General features: G+C 37.9%; 1 protein-coding gene across 1 annotated transcript in view; it reads left to right on the top strand.

Moving 5' to 3' along the window:
• The window catches only part of TYR (tyrosinase), a 78,264-nt gene extending 61,861 nt beyond the window's left edge, over window positions 1-16,403 (top strand). The window contains exons 4-5 of the mRNA XM_036923325.2: window positions 7,967-8,148; window positions 15,792-16,403. Of these exons, the coding sequence (XP_036779220.2) occupies window positions 7,967-8,148; window positions 15,792-16,018 (409 nt within the window). The 3' untranslated portion in view covers window positions 16,019-16,403. The remainder of the gene's footprint in view (window positions 1-7,966; window positions 8,149-15,791) is intronic.
• Window positions 16,404-19,030: the final 2,627 nt, after the last annotated feature.

The raw sequence follows: 19,030 nt of genomic DNA, 5'->3' as shown, positions 1-19,030 counted from the left end.
CTGAACTAATTCTACTGTGGTTACCAGGAATGATGACTTTTAACCTATAGTAGTGTCTAAAGACAACTTCCCACATCGGATACAGGTCCTAGGGCCTTGACTAAAGTAAAGATATACAAAAGCCATATATATATAAATGGTGTGAGTGGTTTTCCTCCCTAAAAGTTGCTTAAGGGAAGGACTCTGCCTTTTTAAACATTTTATCTCCTGCTTTATCATATACACTGCCAGGACTTGGCTGCCCAGGTAAACACTCAATAACAATTTGCTGAGTTGATGTTGAAAAAACATATATATATATTTATGGTATTTTGTCCTCATTCCCAGGGGGCAGATTCTAGAATCCTTATGGGATGGCTTTTACCAAATATGCGTTGAGCACCCACTGTACGCAGGCACTCTTCCAACTTTCATGGACACAGCAGTGAATGGATTAAGCTTTCATTTCTAATACAAAATACCACAGGTTTTTCCACTCAAAAGCTCTTTTGCAATGCTCTTTTTCTTTTCTTGACTAAATTAGAAATTGTGCAAGTCACGCAGGTTCACTCTGCATGGGTGTGTATGTTTGCAAAACACACAATTGGAAGCACCTGCTGTCGTGGAAAGCACTGAGCACAGCCACCCTTGAGGTTCCTGCTGCTCAGGTCATTACCTAAATGAACCAGGGAAAGTCATCGTTTACTCCTGTTTTTTGTTTGTTTGTGGTGTGTTTTCATGCAAATACTGTTGTTAGGCAATACTTTGCTAAGGCTAAGAACAGTACTGCAGATAGACTGCCTGGTTTTGAATCCTGATTCCACCATTTGCCTCTAACTAGCTGGGTCACCTTGTAAAAGTGTCTTACCTCCTTTGTGCTTCAGTTTTCTCATCTGCAAAATAGGGATAATAATAGAACATTCCTCATGGGATGGTTCTGAGGATTAAATGAGTTCCAGTAGGAAAAGTACTTAGAACAGCACCCAGCATATGGTGTTCTATATGGAGCTCTCCCCACTGCTACTATGACCAATACCTCTCTTGCAGTGTTGTTGGAGAAACATGACCATGCATGTTAAAATCTCCAGCACAGTACCAGATACATAACTACCTAATACATGGGAATTATTATAGAATTGACTAGGTGGTTTTCATTACTTTATGAGCCTCAGAAGCATTACTTTAATGAAGAATAGTAGGAAGTGATGGTAAAGTTTGTGAAAAGAAATTTTGCAAGGAAGAGGGGCAGTGTAGCTATCTTAGAAGAGTTGTCTACATATGTAGACGTTACCTTATTCACTGTTGGTCTACGGATACACTATAATCTCCAATATACAGAAGTAGTATGTGTTGATTTATTATTGAATATAATATACATATCAACTATAATCATATTTTTAAATTCAAATTCAATCTTTGTCAGTCCTCATGTAATGTATTAAGGCGGAAAATTAACTCTCGGGAGCAAGTCCAAACTATCACTGCCACCCTCAGCCACCCTTGGGTCTTTCACAGTCTGACCTTTCTCACCTTTCCGGTTTCACTTCTATTGATCCTGCGCTGCTCTACATTCTCTTCTGACATCCCAAACCACTTTCATTTTTCAATTACATCTGTGCTCAGGCTTCCTATGGGCCTGTGCCTTGAATGCGATGACTTCCCATAATCTACTCAGCCAGATTAAATAGCATCCCCGCTGTGAAGCTGTCCTTGACTTCAACAGCTAGCTGCTCCTGCTGAAATCCCACAGGTTTTATGCACATGCCTCCAAAGAGCATCAATTACATGGCTTTGAAATCACATCTCTCTTTGCAGCATCACAGAGTGAGAGCCATGAGGACAAGGGCCAATTCTTACCCATCCTTGGAGCTTAGCATGGAATGGGTACAAGACAGGATATTTAATGAATAAACAAATGAGCAACTTAGTGAAGGGAACAAGGTACTTTGTATTATCACCATTTCACAGGTGAGAGCACTGAGAATTTGAAGGTTAATCAGTATTGAGGGCCAAATCAATAGCCTGCCCCACACAGACTCTCAACTTTGGGAGGGCTGGTCCTTTAAGATTCCTTTTCACAGATTTACACTGACTAGTTATGGCCTGTGAGTACAGCCTGGCTCATGCGACTTGAGGGCAATGTCTGCTTAAGGCAGTGGATCTCAATCCTGGATGCACACTGTAACCACATGGGGCCACTACAGTTTGCTTTTAATCCCCACTTAAAACAGTTCATAGCAGGGTGCCTTGTCACTTAATGATACCCAGAAGTGTTTTTGGGAAAAGGAAAAACAAACTCTGAAACTGCCTTTCTTTCTTAGACTTCTAGTTCTTCAGTTCTTTCTGATTCATTATCACTGATAATTTTGTTCCTACACCAAATTCCTTTAAGTTTCATCATTAGTTTAAGTGATGTTAATCTGGTTTTCGCTCCCTTACCTACTCCCCAAGCACTTGTCTGCCCTTTGCCCAACTCTGCTAAGAAGCTGTAGAGTATATTGAAATCATAGTCATTAAAGGTTGGCTCCAGTTGAAGTTCTTAGCTGCATAGCAGGCTTTCATTTGCAGCTACTCATCCCTGAAATCTAAGCTCTTAAAGTGTACACCTATTTTAAAAGTGTAGTTTCAGTAAAAATTCCTAAATACTTCTTAAATGAGTTCTATCATTAGCTAAGAGCATGAAGAAAAGGAGCTCCTGGGCTGCTGCTGCCTCAAACCTAGAGAGAGGCGCCAGTTCTGTCCAGTGATCCCAGCACAAATAGGTCATATATATATCACCTGCTTACTTCCTTTGCAACTCCAAATTCAGCTATTAGTTCATTGAATTGTGCATTAATTAAACATGATTATGTTACTTCCTTGCTTAAAATCCTCCTATGGCTCCTCAGAGGTTTCAGAATAATATTCAGACTTTCTACCTTTTATAATGTGTAGAAAAGCCCTACATAATCTTGGTTTAGCCACATATTCCCACGTACGTCCTCCCCTCCAGCCTTTCCGAACTACTTTCAAGGCCCTAAAAGCATACCTCTGTTTCTTCATGCCTGTGTTTTATTCCTCCTAGGCTGCCCTTTCCCTTCTATTACTTTACCCAGACGTCTGCTATTCATTTTTCAAAAGGGAGGTTCAAGTGTCACCTAAACTGGGGTGCCTTGCCTGACATCACCTGTGACGGTTAATTTATGTTTCCACTTGGCTAGGCCATGGTACCCAGACTTTGGCTCAGACATTATTCTAGATGTTTCTGTGAAGGTATTTTTTAGATGATAGTAACATTAAATCAGTAGACTTTGAGTAAAGCAAATTACCCTCCATAATGTGGGTGGGCCACATTCAATTAGTTGAAGGCCTTCATGGGAAAAACTGAACTCTCCAAGCAGGAAGGAATTCTGCCAGCAGACTGCCTTTAGGGTTTAACTGCAACCCTGTGGGTCTCCAGCCTGCCTGCCTACCCTGCAAATTTGGGACTTGCCACATTCCCATGACTGTATGAACCTTTCTTTGTCTCTGTTTCTGTAACTCTCGGTCTCCCTCTCTCCTTGAACACACACACACACACACACACTGTTGGTTCTGCTTTTCCGGGGAACTCTAAGAGCTCCCCCAAACAGATGCTATCTCCTCTCTCTGTGTTCTCCCCAAATGTTAATGGCCCTGCTTCTCCCACAGCACTCATACTCTACTGTGCTGAATGACTGACGAGACTGTCACTTTTGAAGACAGGGACAGTTCTTTATTTGACTTTGCATTTCCAGAATATTAAATGAGTCCATCAAAGGTATTCTTCTTTTCTGTTAACAGTATTTTTTATTTCTAGCATTTCCTTTGACTCTTCCATAGAGTTTCCACCTCTCTGCCTCACTACCCATCTGTTCTTGCATGATGTTTACTTTTTCTAGTAGAGCCCTTGACATATTCATAATTATTTAAGTTCTCTATCTCACAGTTCCAAAATCTACACCATATCTGAGTTGGGGTCTGAAGATTTGTCTCTTCAGACTGTTATTTTCTTACTTTCTGGCATGGCTTGTAACTTTTTATTGAAGTCAGATACGTTTTATTGGGTGACAGGAAACTGAGGTAGACAGGCCTTTAACGTAAGGATTTCTGTTAATCTGGCAAGGATTGTGCTGTGTTCAATGATTTTTATAGCTATAGGTGCCAGAGATTTCAAATTTCCAGAGTGTCTTTGTTTTTGTCTCCACTCTGCTCTGCTGGTACCATGGTAAAGTAGAAGGGAGGGGTGGGTTCTAAAATACTATGATTGCATTGCAGCTTTTAGTTGGCCACTGTATTAGGGCTGTGACCCTCGTGAATGTTTTCCAATGGTATGGTGGACTCCTTCTCCCTTTTTTGGTTACAGAATTCCCAATCTATTTCCTGGAAGGCCTGACCTATGCAGGCTGTGTTTTATTTCCCCTTAGGTGAGACAGGATGGCTGGAAATGCCTAGACTGAGAGGAATTCCCTTCTTCCAGCAGGGATGAGGCTCAGTAGCTATTTCTTCTGGATTAAGGGCTTGGCTATGACCAAGGCTCTGGGCATGTATCACGATGGTCACACTCTCCCTCTTGCTGACAGAGCCAGAAGAGAATCTTTCTCCCATTTTCATTATGAAAACCTGATAGAGTTCCTGGAGGTAAAAAACTCCAACTGTGTAGAAATATCCCCAAGAATGTGGCTCTCGGGAGTTCCTCACTATCACTACTAGTCCATCCTCAATCTCTAGCCAGCCACCAAAATGCCTACACGTTCCTTCCAGTTTATGGATCCAGCTGCTTCTGTTCCTGACGCCCAGATCTCAGCTGTGTTCCCATGGATGCACTTATCTCTGCAGTTTTTGGGGTAGCAGTTTGCCCTGTGACCTCAGTTCTCTCATGGGGCCATGAAATGTTACTAATTTTTCCATTTGTCTAGCTCTCTCTTGTGGGTATGACCAGGGTCTTAACATGTCAGTCCTGAAACCATAAGTCCTATGTTACTTGTATGTATAAAATACACATCTTCTTGTTTCCATCTATGGTCATTTTTACCTTTTCCTAACTACTGGAATTTTATTGTCACTCAGACTTTCAGAAAACTGTCTAGATACAGTTTAAATGAATCTTTGGTAAGAAGATAATTTTTTCCCCATATGTCAGTGGGATTATCTAACTTAAACATTAGTATTCTGACGTGAGCCATTCTAGACATGGTTTGATGAAATTAACTGAAGATGAGAACCACCAATGAAGAATTTAATCAAGATTAATACCTTCATTTAAAAGGTTGATAAGGTGGGTGAGCACATTAATGGTTTCATCCATTAAATCTTTTGGTGCTAAGAATTGATTACCCTTGTATTACCTAGCTAAAGAATTTTTATTTTTTGGCAGACAAAAGATAATTTATTAATTGAATGACAGTAATAATTTTTCTTAATTGATAAAAGGCACAATTTTTGCCTCAAGTCCTTATCTTGGGCTCACTGCACATTGTATTCTTTCAAAATCAATCAAATTTTAATAGGGGTCGGGGAGAGATTAATTATCAGGGAGCCTCCTTCTCATTAAAAGATGCATTTGCCAGTTGAAAGCTGGTAAACATTGTTTAAACATGTTCAAATATTGTTTCAGCATTAAACATTGCTTAGTGAAATAAAATATTTTAAGACATTATCTATAATACAATTCTCTTGTTAAAATATTTTTGTACTTTTTCCATTATACATGCATTATATATGCATACTTTAAAAACTAGATATAATGCTTGTTTATATTTTCTAAATTGTATATAATGAACAAATTACTCTTTTGTGCAAAAGAAGAAAACTGCTTAAAGACTAATTCATAAAATTTTAGGACTTGAATGGAATTGGGGGTTTATTTGTTAAGCCAGATTCCTAAATTCTTCAGTTGAGGAAATGGAGGTACACACTGAAAAACCAATCTTCCTCAATCTTCTCCTTTCTCATTTTCTGCCAACTAGAATAATAACCATTCTTAAAGACTCTGCTCAAATATATGAGGCTTTGGCATTTCTGTCATAGCATGTCTCATGTCTCTTACCAGTTGTGAGATTCTTCCGGTTTAACATTAACAATGAGGAGGAAGAAGGGGGAGGGGATAGAGATGACGACGGCTTCTGCTGACCATTTGTCGAGCACTTAGCTAGGTAGCTTACTTATATTAACTCATTGTCACAATACCTTCATGATATAAATATTATTCCTATTTTGCAGATGAAAAGGAAAATCAAGCAGGTTGAGAAATTTTACAAATTTCCCTTGTCACAAGCCACAAAACTCAGGGTTTTACACAGCTTTATATTTGTCCAAAAGTTGACACATAGTAAGTATTCAGGAAACATATTTAAACATTCAGCTATTTAGAGAGCATTTGGTATTCAAGGACCATATTTTCTCTGTTTATCAGTATCCTGTTGATACCTCACTTAATTCACAATTAAAAACCAACTCTGACCACAGTTAGTATTTGAAGTCCAGGTTCTCTAAGCAAAAATTCTCCACCATGGAAAAAATGATCACCACTGCTGCCATCTGCTTCCTTGTTCTCGTTATTGTACTTAAAAATGCCTTTTCAAAAAAGATGTCTTTTCACTTTCCTTTTCAGACACCAGCCCCTCAACCACACACTAACCTTTTATCTCCTAGCTTACACTTTATAGCTAAATAACAATAGCTTACTTATTTAGAACTTTTATAAAAGTTATCCCATTGGATAATTCCTTTGAAAACAGATAGGACAGACATTACTACTTTTATTTTAGTGAGGAGGAGCCTTAAATCTCTGAGACCTTCAGTGATTTGCGTAGAATTCATGTGATTTGCCAAGAGTTCATACAGCTCTTAAACCACAGAGCCAGGCCACAGGGGAACTCGCCATCTCCAGATGCAGTGTTCTTCCCTCTACGTTATGTGCCCTGATAATACAAAACCATTTTCTTTATCACACTCTTAATGAGCCACTATAAATTCTGCTACAGCTTGAGTTCTATTCCATCCTTACTGGATCATTTTGATCTCTTAATTTTTTAGCTTTGTTCCAATCAGAGATGTTAGTTACATGCAACAGAAACTAACTCTAATTTAAGCAGGAAAAGATTTGATTTAACTGACCAATTGAAACAGGAGAAGCATTTGCTGAGAGGATGTCAGATAGCTGAGGGAATCATAAGAAACAGGTGGAAACAAGGGAGGAAGGCAGCAGCCGAGCCATGGTGCAGGACACAGAGTGCATCCCTTTGCAGCTACTTCTGGCCTTGCTTCCCCTAGAAACAGGATGTTGTTCTCACAACTGCCATTGCCCACCCCTCCAATGGTTTCCATCGTCCTTGCCTCTTTGCATCACTATCATCTGTTACATCTGGATGGGTATATCTCATTGGCTGAGTATTGATCATGTGGGTCATATTCCATCCTCTGGGGAAGCTGGGAAACCAAGTCCAAGTATTTTTAGTCTCCATTATGGAAGGTGAGCTCTTTCTCCCCACAAGATCCATTAAGGAGACACTTCACCAAAGATAACCAGGGGGCTGAAATAGTTAAAAGTCTCCCACCCTGACAAAAAAAAAAAAAAAAAAAGACCAAATGCCAGTACGGATTTCTTTGTTTTGTATGTCCTTCCTTTAGGCTAACTTTCTTTGAGACAAGAAACATTTAATTTACAACTATGACTCAATTGTCACTCAGACAATAATTATCCTTGCTCTGCAGCATTCTGAGGGGTCTAAACTTTGTCATGTGCATTTCAGTCATCTCCTAAATTCCTTTTTCAGAGTTATCCTCTGTTATTTCTTTCAAATGAATGGGCCTCATCAGGGCCTGACAGCATGAACTGGTGCTTTACAAAATATTTTCAAAGCATGAAAAATATCTGGCATCTTTCCATATCTTGGGATTTCAAGATATGCCTTGTTATCTTAAGAATTCCAAGTATTTCTTTTATAAACAGTATGTTTCTGAGGTTGAATAATCTTTTCCTCTGCAGTATTTTTGAACAGTGGCTTCGAAGGCACCATCCTCTTCAAGAAGTTTACCCAGAGGCCAACGCACCCATTGGACATAACCGGGACTCCTACATGGTTCCTTTTATACCTCTCTATAGAAATGGCGATTTCTTTATTTCATCCAGAGACCTGGGCTATGACTATAGCTACCTCCAAGATTCAGGTAAAGTTCAATTCCTTTCATATGAATTGCTGAATCAAGCATGACCAGTTGCTTTGAGAAATTAAAAAGAAACTTACATTTTTATAATGTTATCCCCAAACCCTTTAAATTGAGAAAGCACATTTCAATTCCTAACTTATCAATAATTTATTCATTCATGAACCAAGTTGCAAGGGTCTTTAAATTCCCATTCTGCTTAACATAGAGCATTTTATGCACGGCAACCATGGGAAGAACACTAGAATTAAAATCAGGAAAAAGAAATGGGTTTAAGATGTGACTTTCTCAGCTGACTATTTTGTGACCTTGGAAATTTTAACTTCAATTCCCCAAATTGAAGTTTCTTAACCTGAAATACTGAGATCAGAATACATCGAAGAGTGCTGTGATAATGAAACAAAAGCATGTGTTAAAGAACCTTGTGCAGTGTGACACAAGATCGTATCTAGCAGTTTTAGAATCACCTTTGAGAACTCCTGCTTGTGTTGCCAAGAAAAGTTTTGACATTTTGATTTTAAGCCTAATTAATAGTAATCATGATAATAGCTATTATAATAATGTCTATGACTATGTTTAAGATAGTAATATAAAACTCTAGGGTTGTACTTAGATCTGGGCTTTCAGTAAGCTTCCTGAGTAGAGCTGTCAGTATCTTCTTGATAAATGAAGAACAGATAGTAACGTCTCCCCTACCCAAAAGCCTGCTACATGCAGATTCTGTACATGCATCATTAATCAACCTTATATTAGCAAAGTACTATCATCCCTAGAAAGAGTGAAGACATTGACACTAAGAGAGTTTAAGTGACTTTCCCAATACCACACACCACTATGTGGAGGAGCCAGATTCCAATACCATGAGGTCTCTCTTCATTTCACTACTCTGTCCCTCCACTCTAATACAAGAAGGTCTACAAGCAAAAACAGTAAAACAATATATGGCTTGTGGGTAAGGGGTATTCAATAAACACTTATGTTTCACTAAGTTCATTGATAATTCATGAAAATGTACACAGATAAGTAAAATATAAAGAAATGAAGAACATTTACCAACTTGGTACTTCCTGTGCTAGATTTAATGACATAAATGACTAAGACAGTTCCAGACCTCTAGGAGCTCTAAATTCAGTATGGAAGTCAGATAATTGTGCAAGAAAGTATGAGACATCATGCTGTGTTACGTGAAATGAAAAAGTTAACAAACAAAATCCAACAGGAACACGAAGGAGAAAGAAATGACTTCTGAATAGTTCAGCCTCAAAAGAGAAGACAAGGCTTTGATGGATGAGCAGGCAATGGCAGATAGAAAAGAACAGGGACTCTTCTAAGCTAGGAGAGTAACAAGAAAAACAGAGGTGTAAAGTGTACAACGTGTTTATGGAATTCTAAATTCTCCTATTTGAGTAGTATAAGAAATGGACAATTACACTGAGGAGATAAATGGAGTCGGTTTTTTTTTGTAATAGCTAACACATCCTGAGTATTTTTTTAATGTGCCAGTAACTCCTGTAGGTGTATACTGCATGCATTATTTCCTTTGATCTTCACCACTACCTTATGAAGTAGGTACTATTCTTTTATTTTCCTTGTCACAGATGAGAAAACAGAGGCTTAAAGAAAATAATTTGTTCCAGGCCATCTAGTGAGCATGTGGCACAGCAAAACCACAATTTAGAGCCAACGGGAGAACTTGTATCTTATCAACCTTTCCCTGCCTTTTAGAGGACCAACAGTTGCATAGATACAGAACCTCTTTTGCTTTATCTGAAGATCATAGCCAATGGAAGAAACACTGGCTGGCAGATAAGATCAGTTCTTTGAAAACCTTGAGGTCACTGAGAATATGGGATTTAACAAAGGGTGTGGTAAGGGGAGGGGCTTCCTGTGAGCTAAAAAGAGGGACAATCTCAAGTAGCATGTGTTCCCTTCTTTCCATAAACACCCACAGTACAGAAAGAAAGGAATATATTGGTAATGGGTTCTGAAAGATTCACCATTTAGGATTCTATGATTTCCTTTTCCAGACCATGCTCATCAAAAGCATGGCTCATGCTTTTGAACACACTCTTCTCTCTGGCTGAACTCTGATCCTGTTTATCTATTTGCCAAACTTTCAGGTATGAAATAATTTCATACACATACATAGTCATGTTTAATCACTCCTTTACTAGAGTTACATGGTAAGTTTTCTATGTATCGTTTCCTTCTCTATCTTGTCTAAGAGCCTTACAAGATGAAAATTAGTATCTTTCAAGCTTCTCTAGTCTAAGTACCAAATGGTATTAGTATAGGATGAAATCAATGAATCAGTTTGAGTGTAAGTGATATTTATAATTTTCTTTTAATCAGTACAAGTAATCTTTTAACCAATTAAGTATCTCATAATCTTTTAACCAATATAAGTAGAGCTTGCTAGAGAAGTATTACTCCCATTTAAAACCCAGGTCATTTTTAGATATGCATTTTTAACATATTTTATGACTTCTATCACATTAAGTATTTTCTATGGGGTTTTACTGATTTATTTATTCTTTCTACATACATATATTTGGTAACTACCTTGGACAAGGCATTGTCTTTGATGCTATGGATGCGGTGGTAAACAACAGTTTCTATCTTCACAGAGCTTACCTCCTAATAGAAAAAAAAGGCCTTAACTCCTTACCTAATCACTCATCTATTATTTCTTGGGGTCAATGAAGTAACATTCAGGAGGATGGAATATGACAGGAAAAAATAATTAGTTCAAAAAAAGGTATTGATTATGGATTTGGCCATATTGTTAGAGTAACAAAAGCCATTGTTGAATTTTAAACAGATCATGATCAGATTTGAGTTTTCAAAAGATTACTGTTACCTGCAGCATGTGGAAAGTGTTGTAGCCATTGTAAAGCACATTCAGGAAGGCCAGCAAAAATCCTGTATTGCAATTTGACATATTTTGAAGACAAAATTCACAGAACTCAGAAAATGATTTTTATATTAGATAAGAGAGAGGATATAGTAGGGATGCCTTTAATCTTTCTGGCCTGTGGAAGTGATGAATGGTGATAAAATTCACTGAGACAACACCAGCAGGAGCAGGACCAGACACAGAAGGAATCCTATGGATGTACCTGTTATACAGTGAAGTGGGGTGATATGAGACGTCAGGATGAATATGTCTCTGGGGCAGTTGGGTAGCCTTGAAACTCAGAAAAGATTCTGGCCTTGAGGTACTAATGAGGCAGACAACAACATAAATTATTCTCTCGGCTAATCTTTACGATCCTATGTAGTCATGCTTTTTATTCTGTTTTATAAGTAAGTAAATTGAAAACAGGAAGCTAAGGTGACTATTTCTAAGTTACAAAGCTGGTAAGTGGCAAATATTGAATCCCAAACTAGTTCTCTGCCATTACTCCACACTAGAAAGGGTTCTCTTTAGTCCCTATATGTTCCACACCATTGTTCCTTCCCTTGTGTCCAAATGGGCACATTTTACTGAAAAGGCAACCAAAACTATTGGAAGAAAGAAGAGGGAGGAGGCTCAAAAAATCACATTAGGGGCTTAAAGGTGTTTATCATTTGTTTCTAGTGAAATTTTGAAAGATCAAATTGATTTGAAATGTTTCATCAATTTGGAGCAGTTTTCGTACAGCAGTGAATACATATTAATTTTAGAGAAGTCTGACTTTAAAACAACAGCAACTGCCTACTTTGTATTTTGTGAATTATTCTATGGCTGCTTCTGTTGTACCTTCAAGGAGTTTAAAATGTATCTCTATTCACTGCTAAACCTTAAGTTTACTGAAAAAAATCCTTAAGATTTTCTTGATATAATGTAGTTCAAGAAGTTCATTTTTCATCATTCATGTACTCATGTTTATAATTCCTTAAGTGTTTCCAGTGAAAGGCAGCTGATGACTATGTCTGACCTTTGCCAAACATTTTCTTAGAATTGGATTTAGTGATGCTTTTAAAAAAGACGTAACATGTGATTTTGTTGCCCGCATAACCGATTACAAGGTGAGGCCCAAAAGCTTTGGCAGCGAAGGGTTGTGTCCTCAGTGCTTTGGTAACTGCAATCCTGATTTCTGTCTGGTCTGCTCTGTGGAAAGCTTCCTTCTTCCTTCTTCCAATGTATTCCAAAAGACCTGGACGTCTGATTTTAAAAATGAGAGGGGGAGTCATGCTCACAGTAACTGGAGTCTCATTCTGCAGATGGGGTTTGATGAGGCTTCTATTCACGGATTTGGTCAACCGCTGTGCCCGTCTCTATACAGGCTCATGCTGCTCCTTCTGCCTGGGATGGCTTGCCCTCAACATCACACGTTCGAGTTCTAGTTCATTCTAGAATGAACTCAGTAGGCTAGTCTTCTGAGATGCCTTCCCTGACTCCTCAGACAGATACAGGAGGTCTTTTGCTTATGATTCTATTGTATCTTTTTGAAAATTTCTGGGATAGCATTAGTCTTGAAATAATTTGTTACTTGTCAGTCTCCTCTTCCAGTTATTATTTCCTTCAGGTCAAGGATTCTGCTCACTTATCTTTTCACCTGCAACAGCTGGTGCCTGGACCACTACTTGGCATGTAGTAGTGTTTCAGTGAACATTTGCTACATGAATGAATTAATGAAGAATGAAAGGGAAAACAAATGAGGCATAATACTTGCTCTTAAAAGTTTATGATCAAGCCTAAAAAGTAAGACATACATATAAATAATTTTAACATGAACAATTTGGCACATGTCCAAGAAGCAAAGCAAGAGTCTGAAAGACCCGAGAAGAGACTTGAACTAAATCAGTATTCAAAACAGGTTTGAGAAAGAAAAACCTCTTTTTGGAAGCTGGTACTATGGGAAATACTGATGAAATTATTATGGAATAACAAGATTTAATAACTTATAAATTGCTTTCTATGTACTTTGCATATATTAACTTACTAAATTAAGAATCTATAACTGAGAAAGTTTGCCTGTAATGTTTTTAAGTTTGCCAGGTGAATTTTCTCAGTTACAGATTGTTAATTCAGTAATTTAGGATAATGGTCCCTAACAACCACATGTGTTTGTTGTGTGACTAAATGGGTATGTGATGTGGAAAACATACAGCACAGAAGATTATATGATCATTCTGAAAAGAAGGGGTAACAAGAAAAATGGAATTTTAAGTAGGTGAAGATGATAGAAAAATTATGATCTTGAGAAATAATTTAAATGTGTGCTGTTGGGTTCAAAACCAAATAGCTAAGAAAGTGTGAATTTTAGTTTAAAGTTATGGAGAAATATAAAGTTTCTCGGAGAGGATGGTCCTTTGGTCCTAGAGATTTGAGACCACCTGGAAAGACCTGGAGGAGAGAAATTACAAGAAAAGCTGAGGAGCAGCACAGACATCGAAATAGTACTTAAAAATTGTGACTTGAGCATGAGCTGAGGGCCTTGAACAATAAAGGAAATCATATTTATTATGTCTTATTTATTATGTCATATAGTCTGTACTACATGTACTCTGCATCTTGTTGGATATTTAAAATGTACTATATATTGAATTAATTAATAGCAATGTAATCTAGGCATGTATAGTCTCATTTTCAAGATAATTTATAAAATACATTAAGAACAATACCATGTGAGGTAATTTTTCATATTTTTAAATTTCTTCTGAATTTTAGCTTTGTGGGCTTTCATTGTTTACATTTAAATTAGTTATCATTCAAAGTTACATCATTTTTATAATTTGCCTAATAACGTTTATCTTTTGCAAGTTCCTGTGCTTTCCTGATGAAGACAAACACTACAGTGAGGTACTGTTCCAATCATGCTCAAGGAGTTCTAAGAACTTGAGATGGACCTTAGTGGCAGCTGGTCAGAAGAGGTGTCAGGGACAGAGGAACAGTGACAGGAGAATCTACACAAAGTTCCAGCTCTATAGACCCACTTAAGCCAGGGAAGCTCCATTTCTGTCTTCCTTGAATGAATACTGGCCTTTAATATAAAATCAGTTTTAACAAAATTCTCCTGCTACAACTGTTCTAAACATTATTGAGTTTCTGGTGAACAGTGAGACTCTCATCTTAAATTTTACTTCATGTTTCCAAGATATTTCATTAAATACTCCTTTTTTCTTTGGTTTGTGGATTTCATTTGTATTATGTATGGTGCTTATATATAATTGGCATCCCAAATAGCCTAAGGTACTTTATCTTTTATTATAGTTGGCATATAATTAAATTTTTTAATAATTAGAATTTCTGAAATGCAAATTGAAGGAATGCCACAGAATCAGCTTAGATAAAGAGGGCACTTACTGGTTTACAAATTCCAAGGAAGGGATGAACTTTCAAACTGTGGTGGGGAAAACAGGTATGTAGTTGAGACTGAGGAAGAGCTGGAACCAGGAACTAAGCACCCTAAAAACTCTCTGTCATTGTCCAGCCCTTGCCTCTACTTCTTAGCGTGTGTAGACTTCATCCTGTCTTCCACATGTTGAGAAGTAAGGCTGTTCTGAGCTCCTGAGCCCCTGACTCTCAATTCCAGCACAGTGAATTCTGGGTAATGATTCTGATTAGCCATTAGAGTCAGTGGTCCAATGAGTACTAATCAACTACAGCCAAGGAAAGGGGTCATCAAAGAATGCTACAGTTCCTGCACCAGTCAGAAGCAGATATAGGTTCAAATATCCATGTCTTAAATAAGCTAGTTTATTTATTGTTCAAATAATAGTCTTTGTGTGTTGTCAAATATCAGCTCCATAATTTCAAGGACCAGACTTGCTCCTTTCTTGTAGTCCCACAGGACCTAGGGTCTGCCCTGGACCACATGGTCCATGATAGCTCACCCACACTATCTGCCTTCCAGACAGGCAAAACAGAAAAAAGGGAAAAGGTGAAGGCATACTTTGTCTCTTCAAGGGAACTACCCAAAGTTACATATATTACTTCTGTTCAAGACTTGAGTCAGAGAGCCATAAATTTCCTGCAAGGTAAGCCCAAAATACATTCTCTTTTTTCCATTGTATCATAAAATGATTATAGGGCATCTTATAAATAGTGATAGATACTTTAAAATAAAGCCAAAGATACAATAAATTATGAACTTCAACTTCAAGGAAAATGATATGAGAGGCAATGTAATCCTAACATAATACTTGGTTCAACAGTGAATAATATTTAAATACTAAAAATCATGAAAAACCTAGATGTGGATTTGCCCCCAAATCATGATGTCATACCAAAAAGCTCAAGAAAAGGGAACTTGTAAGAAAGCTAAAATTATTCTTTTTATATAAGGAACTCCAGATATAAATGTTATAGAATTAAGAGATTGCAGTATTTACCTATTTTTTAGAAATATGGATTCAAATACGAGAATAGCCAAAAGAGTTATAGTAGCTGAATTGTAGGCAGGCATTGTGTAATTTACAGATCAGATATTACCTATAAATTTTAAAACATCCCAAAGACGGTATTGTTTTCTTATTTTCCTGATAAAGAAACTGAGGCTTTGGTGTATTATGTATCCCAAGCCTTTACGGCTAGTAAGCAGCAGAGCTGCCATTCAAATCCAAGCGTCTGACTCCAAAGTACCATGCAAGGGTACTGGCGATGATGACGACGACAGTGAAGACCACAGTAACAATATTTGGGTATCTTTCTCTTTCAGAACCGGACTTCTTCCAAGACTACATTAAGCCCTACTTAGAACAAGCAAGCCGCCTCTGGCCATGGCTCACTGGGGCTGCTGTGGTAGGCGCTGTCCTCACTGCCGTGCTGGGAGGCCTCAGGAGCCTGTTATGCCGTTGCAAGAGAAAGCAGCTCCCTGAAGAAGAGCAGCCACTGCTCATGGAAAAGGGGGATCACCACAACTTGTTGTATCAGAGCCATGTATAAAAGGCTTAGGCAATAGCGAAGGGCCAAAAAGCTGATCTCACTCTAACTCAAATGACGTCTCAGTCCACAGGGGATGTCCCAGCAGAAACCCCTAGTATTTGTTTGTGAAGACCATTATCAGAATTGTAACCTAATACAACGCATGCCCTTCCAACTCAGGTAGGACACAGCTGTGCTTGCCTTACTGTTTTTGGCCCATCCCTTTGACACCTTTTCTCAAGCACACAGTTCCAAAGAAAGGACGCCATTTTGGAATAAGTAACTGTGATTTGTATCAGAATGAAGGTGCTCTTACAAAATGTGGGAATAATTTTGATCTTTTCCTCCCGAGTGTTTAACGGCACATTCTTTTTTATTGTTCCCTTTTTTGATCTTAATAAACAAATTTTAAGTAACAAATATACACTGATTTGATTGCTCTGAGTTTGAGAAACCCAGTGTTATTTCCCTCAGAGAGCATAATGCTTCCCTTATATTTTACATACCTGCTCCAAAATGTATTATGGACTTCAAATAGAAAACAACCTTCAGTTCTTTCTTGCCACAATTCTGACTATACATTTGAAGGTCATTGGAAACAAGGGCCCCACCCTTACAACAAAACTAGCTAAGTGCCTGTCTATTTTCATCTAGAACAAATAGAAATGTACAATGTGACTCACTAAATATGTTGACAATAAGAATAATAATCCTATTACAAGCTTTTTTATCTTTTAAGATTTTTATTTTATTACAGAATGTTTAAAATGCCACAAAACATTTGAAGGTTGAGAAAAATTTTGTCAGTATTAGGCTATCTGCAGTTCATAGCTTCTTTCTATTTTTTGGCTATAAAGACCTTAATTTAGGATATGCAGATAGTCCACTTGAATTTTTTGGGTGTAGCTGAATTTCTAAAAAGAGTCCACCTGATACCACATTTTATTATAGCTACATGAGCACAAAAGATGAGGATCAGTGGGTGGAAGTTACAGGGAACTGATTTTAGTTCAGTAAAAGTAAAAACTGTCCAAACTCAGAGCTTTCCAAAACCAAACCAGACATCCTTGGAAAATAATAAGTGGTTGCCACTGTAATTCTTCACATATAGGTTCAATGGCTAATTCAACTTGAATTCTATAAGGAAAATTTAAGCAATGAGTTTACAGCAATACTTAACTGGTTCAGGACTCAACAATTGTCCATTCAGAAGCAAGGCTAAAAAATGCTCTATAAAAAGTCACTGTGATTCTGACACAGTATTTCAGGGTGTTTCACCAGATTTCAACTCTTACCCTTTCATATAAATTCATTTATTTCCTCTGTCCTGGTAACCTTAGGCTCTTCAGTTCCCTTATGCTTAGTTTGTATTTATCAGCTCAGCATTTTCAAATATGTACTTCAGTTTGACTAACTGACTTATGTTTCCAGCCCCATCTCTGAACACTGTCTTTCACTCTCTCCATGATGCCTTGCTCTGAAGCAGACTTGTTTAGTCCAGGCTCTCAGAAACCTGCCTGGGTCTGGCACTTGAACCTCTATATCTCTAGGAGTGTACATAAGAGGAGACCCACTGACCTGTAGGTAGGTACCTTAAAACTAAAATATTCTACAATTCCTTTAGGTCTGAAGCATAGTGTTCAGATTGTTTATGACTGATAAATTTGAGCTCTTGTAAATGCCTTTATTAAGAAAACATTGACTTAAAGTCAAGATCACATAATTTTAAATGGTCACATTTCACTTAGTCCCAGTTTGGATTTCAAAGAAAAGCAAGAATCATCCTATTATACATATTGGTCAGATGATTTTGGCTAATTTTCATCTAGAACAAATAGAAATGTACAATCATTGCTGAAGTAATAGCATTGACTCTCATAAAGTACTAATAGTTAATAAACTCAGTTATAAAATAATATTCATCTTCTAACCCCCATTAGTTGTGAGACTTCTCATTTCTTAGCTTATCTAATTTCTGATGCTTAGTGGAGAAAACACAGGCACAGGCTAAGGAACAGCAGATTTAGACATACCATGGGAGGCTGTGGGATTCAAGGGCAAATCCTAGGGGTTAAATCCTCAGTTTGGTGCATAACCAGAAAAAAAGATTTAAAATAAATTAGCAATAGCATCTTAGGTCTGGATTCAATTTGGTTGGGAATTGGAACTAGTAAAACCCAGCAGAAGGAGTGAGAAAAGAAATTGGATAGTCATCTGCAGATGACTTTGGAGAAGCAGTATAGTGATTGTGGTTGCCTTTCGTTTGAGCTCACCGTGCAAAACTGTTATGGGTTGAGTTTGTTCTCTGTGATTCTTGGCCCCTCTGAAACAAAGAATTGAAAGGCAGAGAGACAACAGCAAAGCAAAGCATAAGTTTTACTTGAATACTCTAAGGGAGGAACAGGCCAGAGTCAAGGTAGACAAAGGCCTCAATCCATTAGGTGGGAGGCCTATACACTGCATTCTGGCTAGGATGCGCCTCTTTGATTGATGGGTCCATCTACGTAGCCATCCCTCTCAGTGCGCGTGCCCTTTCCCATGATGAGGCGTGCTTTGGGCAGTTCTTAGCTTTGTTCAGTTGTGCCCTCATTGGGATCAGTTTGGCCTGGACCCCATATGCAAAGAATTTATCTGCCTGCAAAGCCTTTGTTGTCCCACGGGGGACCTCCTACCTGGGCAGAGTTTGGGCATTTTTTTTCTTGAACCTTATCTTCTCCTTGCCCAGCTGCTCAGGTCTATCTTTTTCCTAACAAAACCATTAATTAGCTAGTTTTGATATGAAGGCATAATTTTACCTTGGGGGGTATTTTTAATCATTTTTACAGAGCATCTTGAATAAAAGTCTACCCAAGGAAAGTTCATTGTTACAGACAGGACATAAAGTCATTCTTTTCTTTACCACAATGAAATTCCCTCCTCTGTCACTGCACTTCAACACAGAACACTGTTTTCTCTAGAGGCTCAAGGTATCCATTCACCTGTCTGGCAGCAGCATTGGTGATAAAACCACCACCACATTGATTCCATAGTTTT

Source organism: Manis pentadactyla, chromosome 9 (assembly GCF_030020395.1).
Source record: "Manis pentadactyla isolate mManPen7 chromosome 9, mManPen7.hap1, whole genome shotgun sequence".
Lineage (NCBI taxonomy): Eukaryota > Metazoa > Chordata > Mammalia > Pholidota > Manidae > Manis > Manis pentadactyla.
The sequence above is the reverse complement of the archived record's forward strand: the minus strand, read 5'-3'. Positions and strand labels throughout refer to the sequence as shown.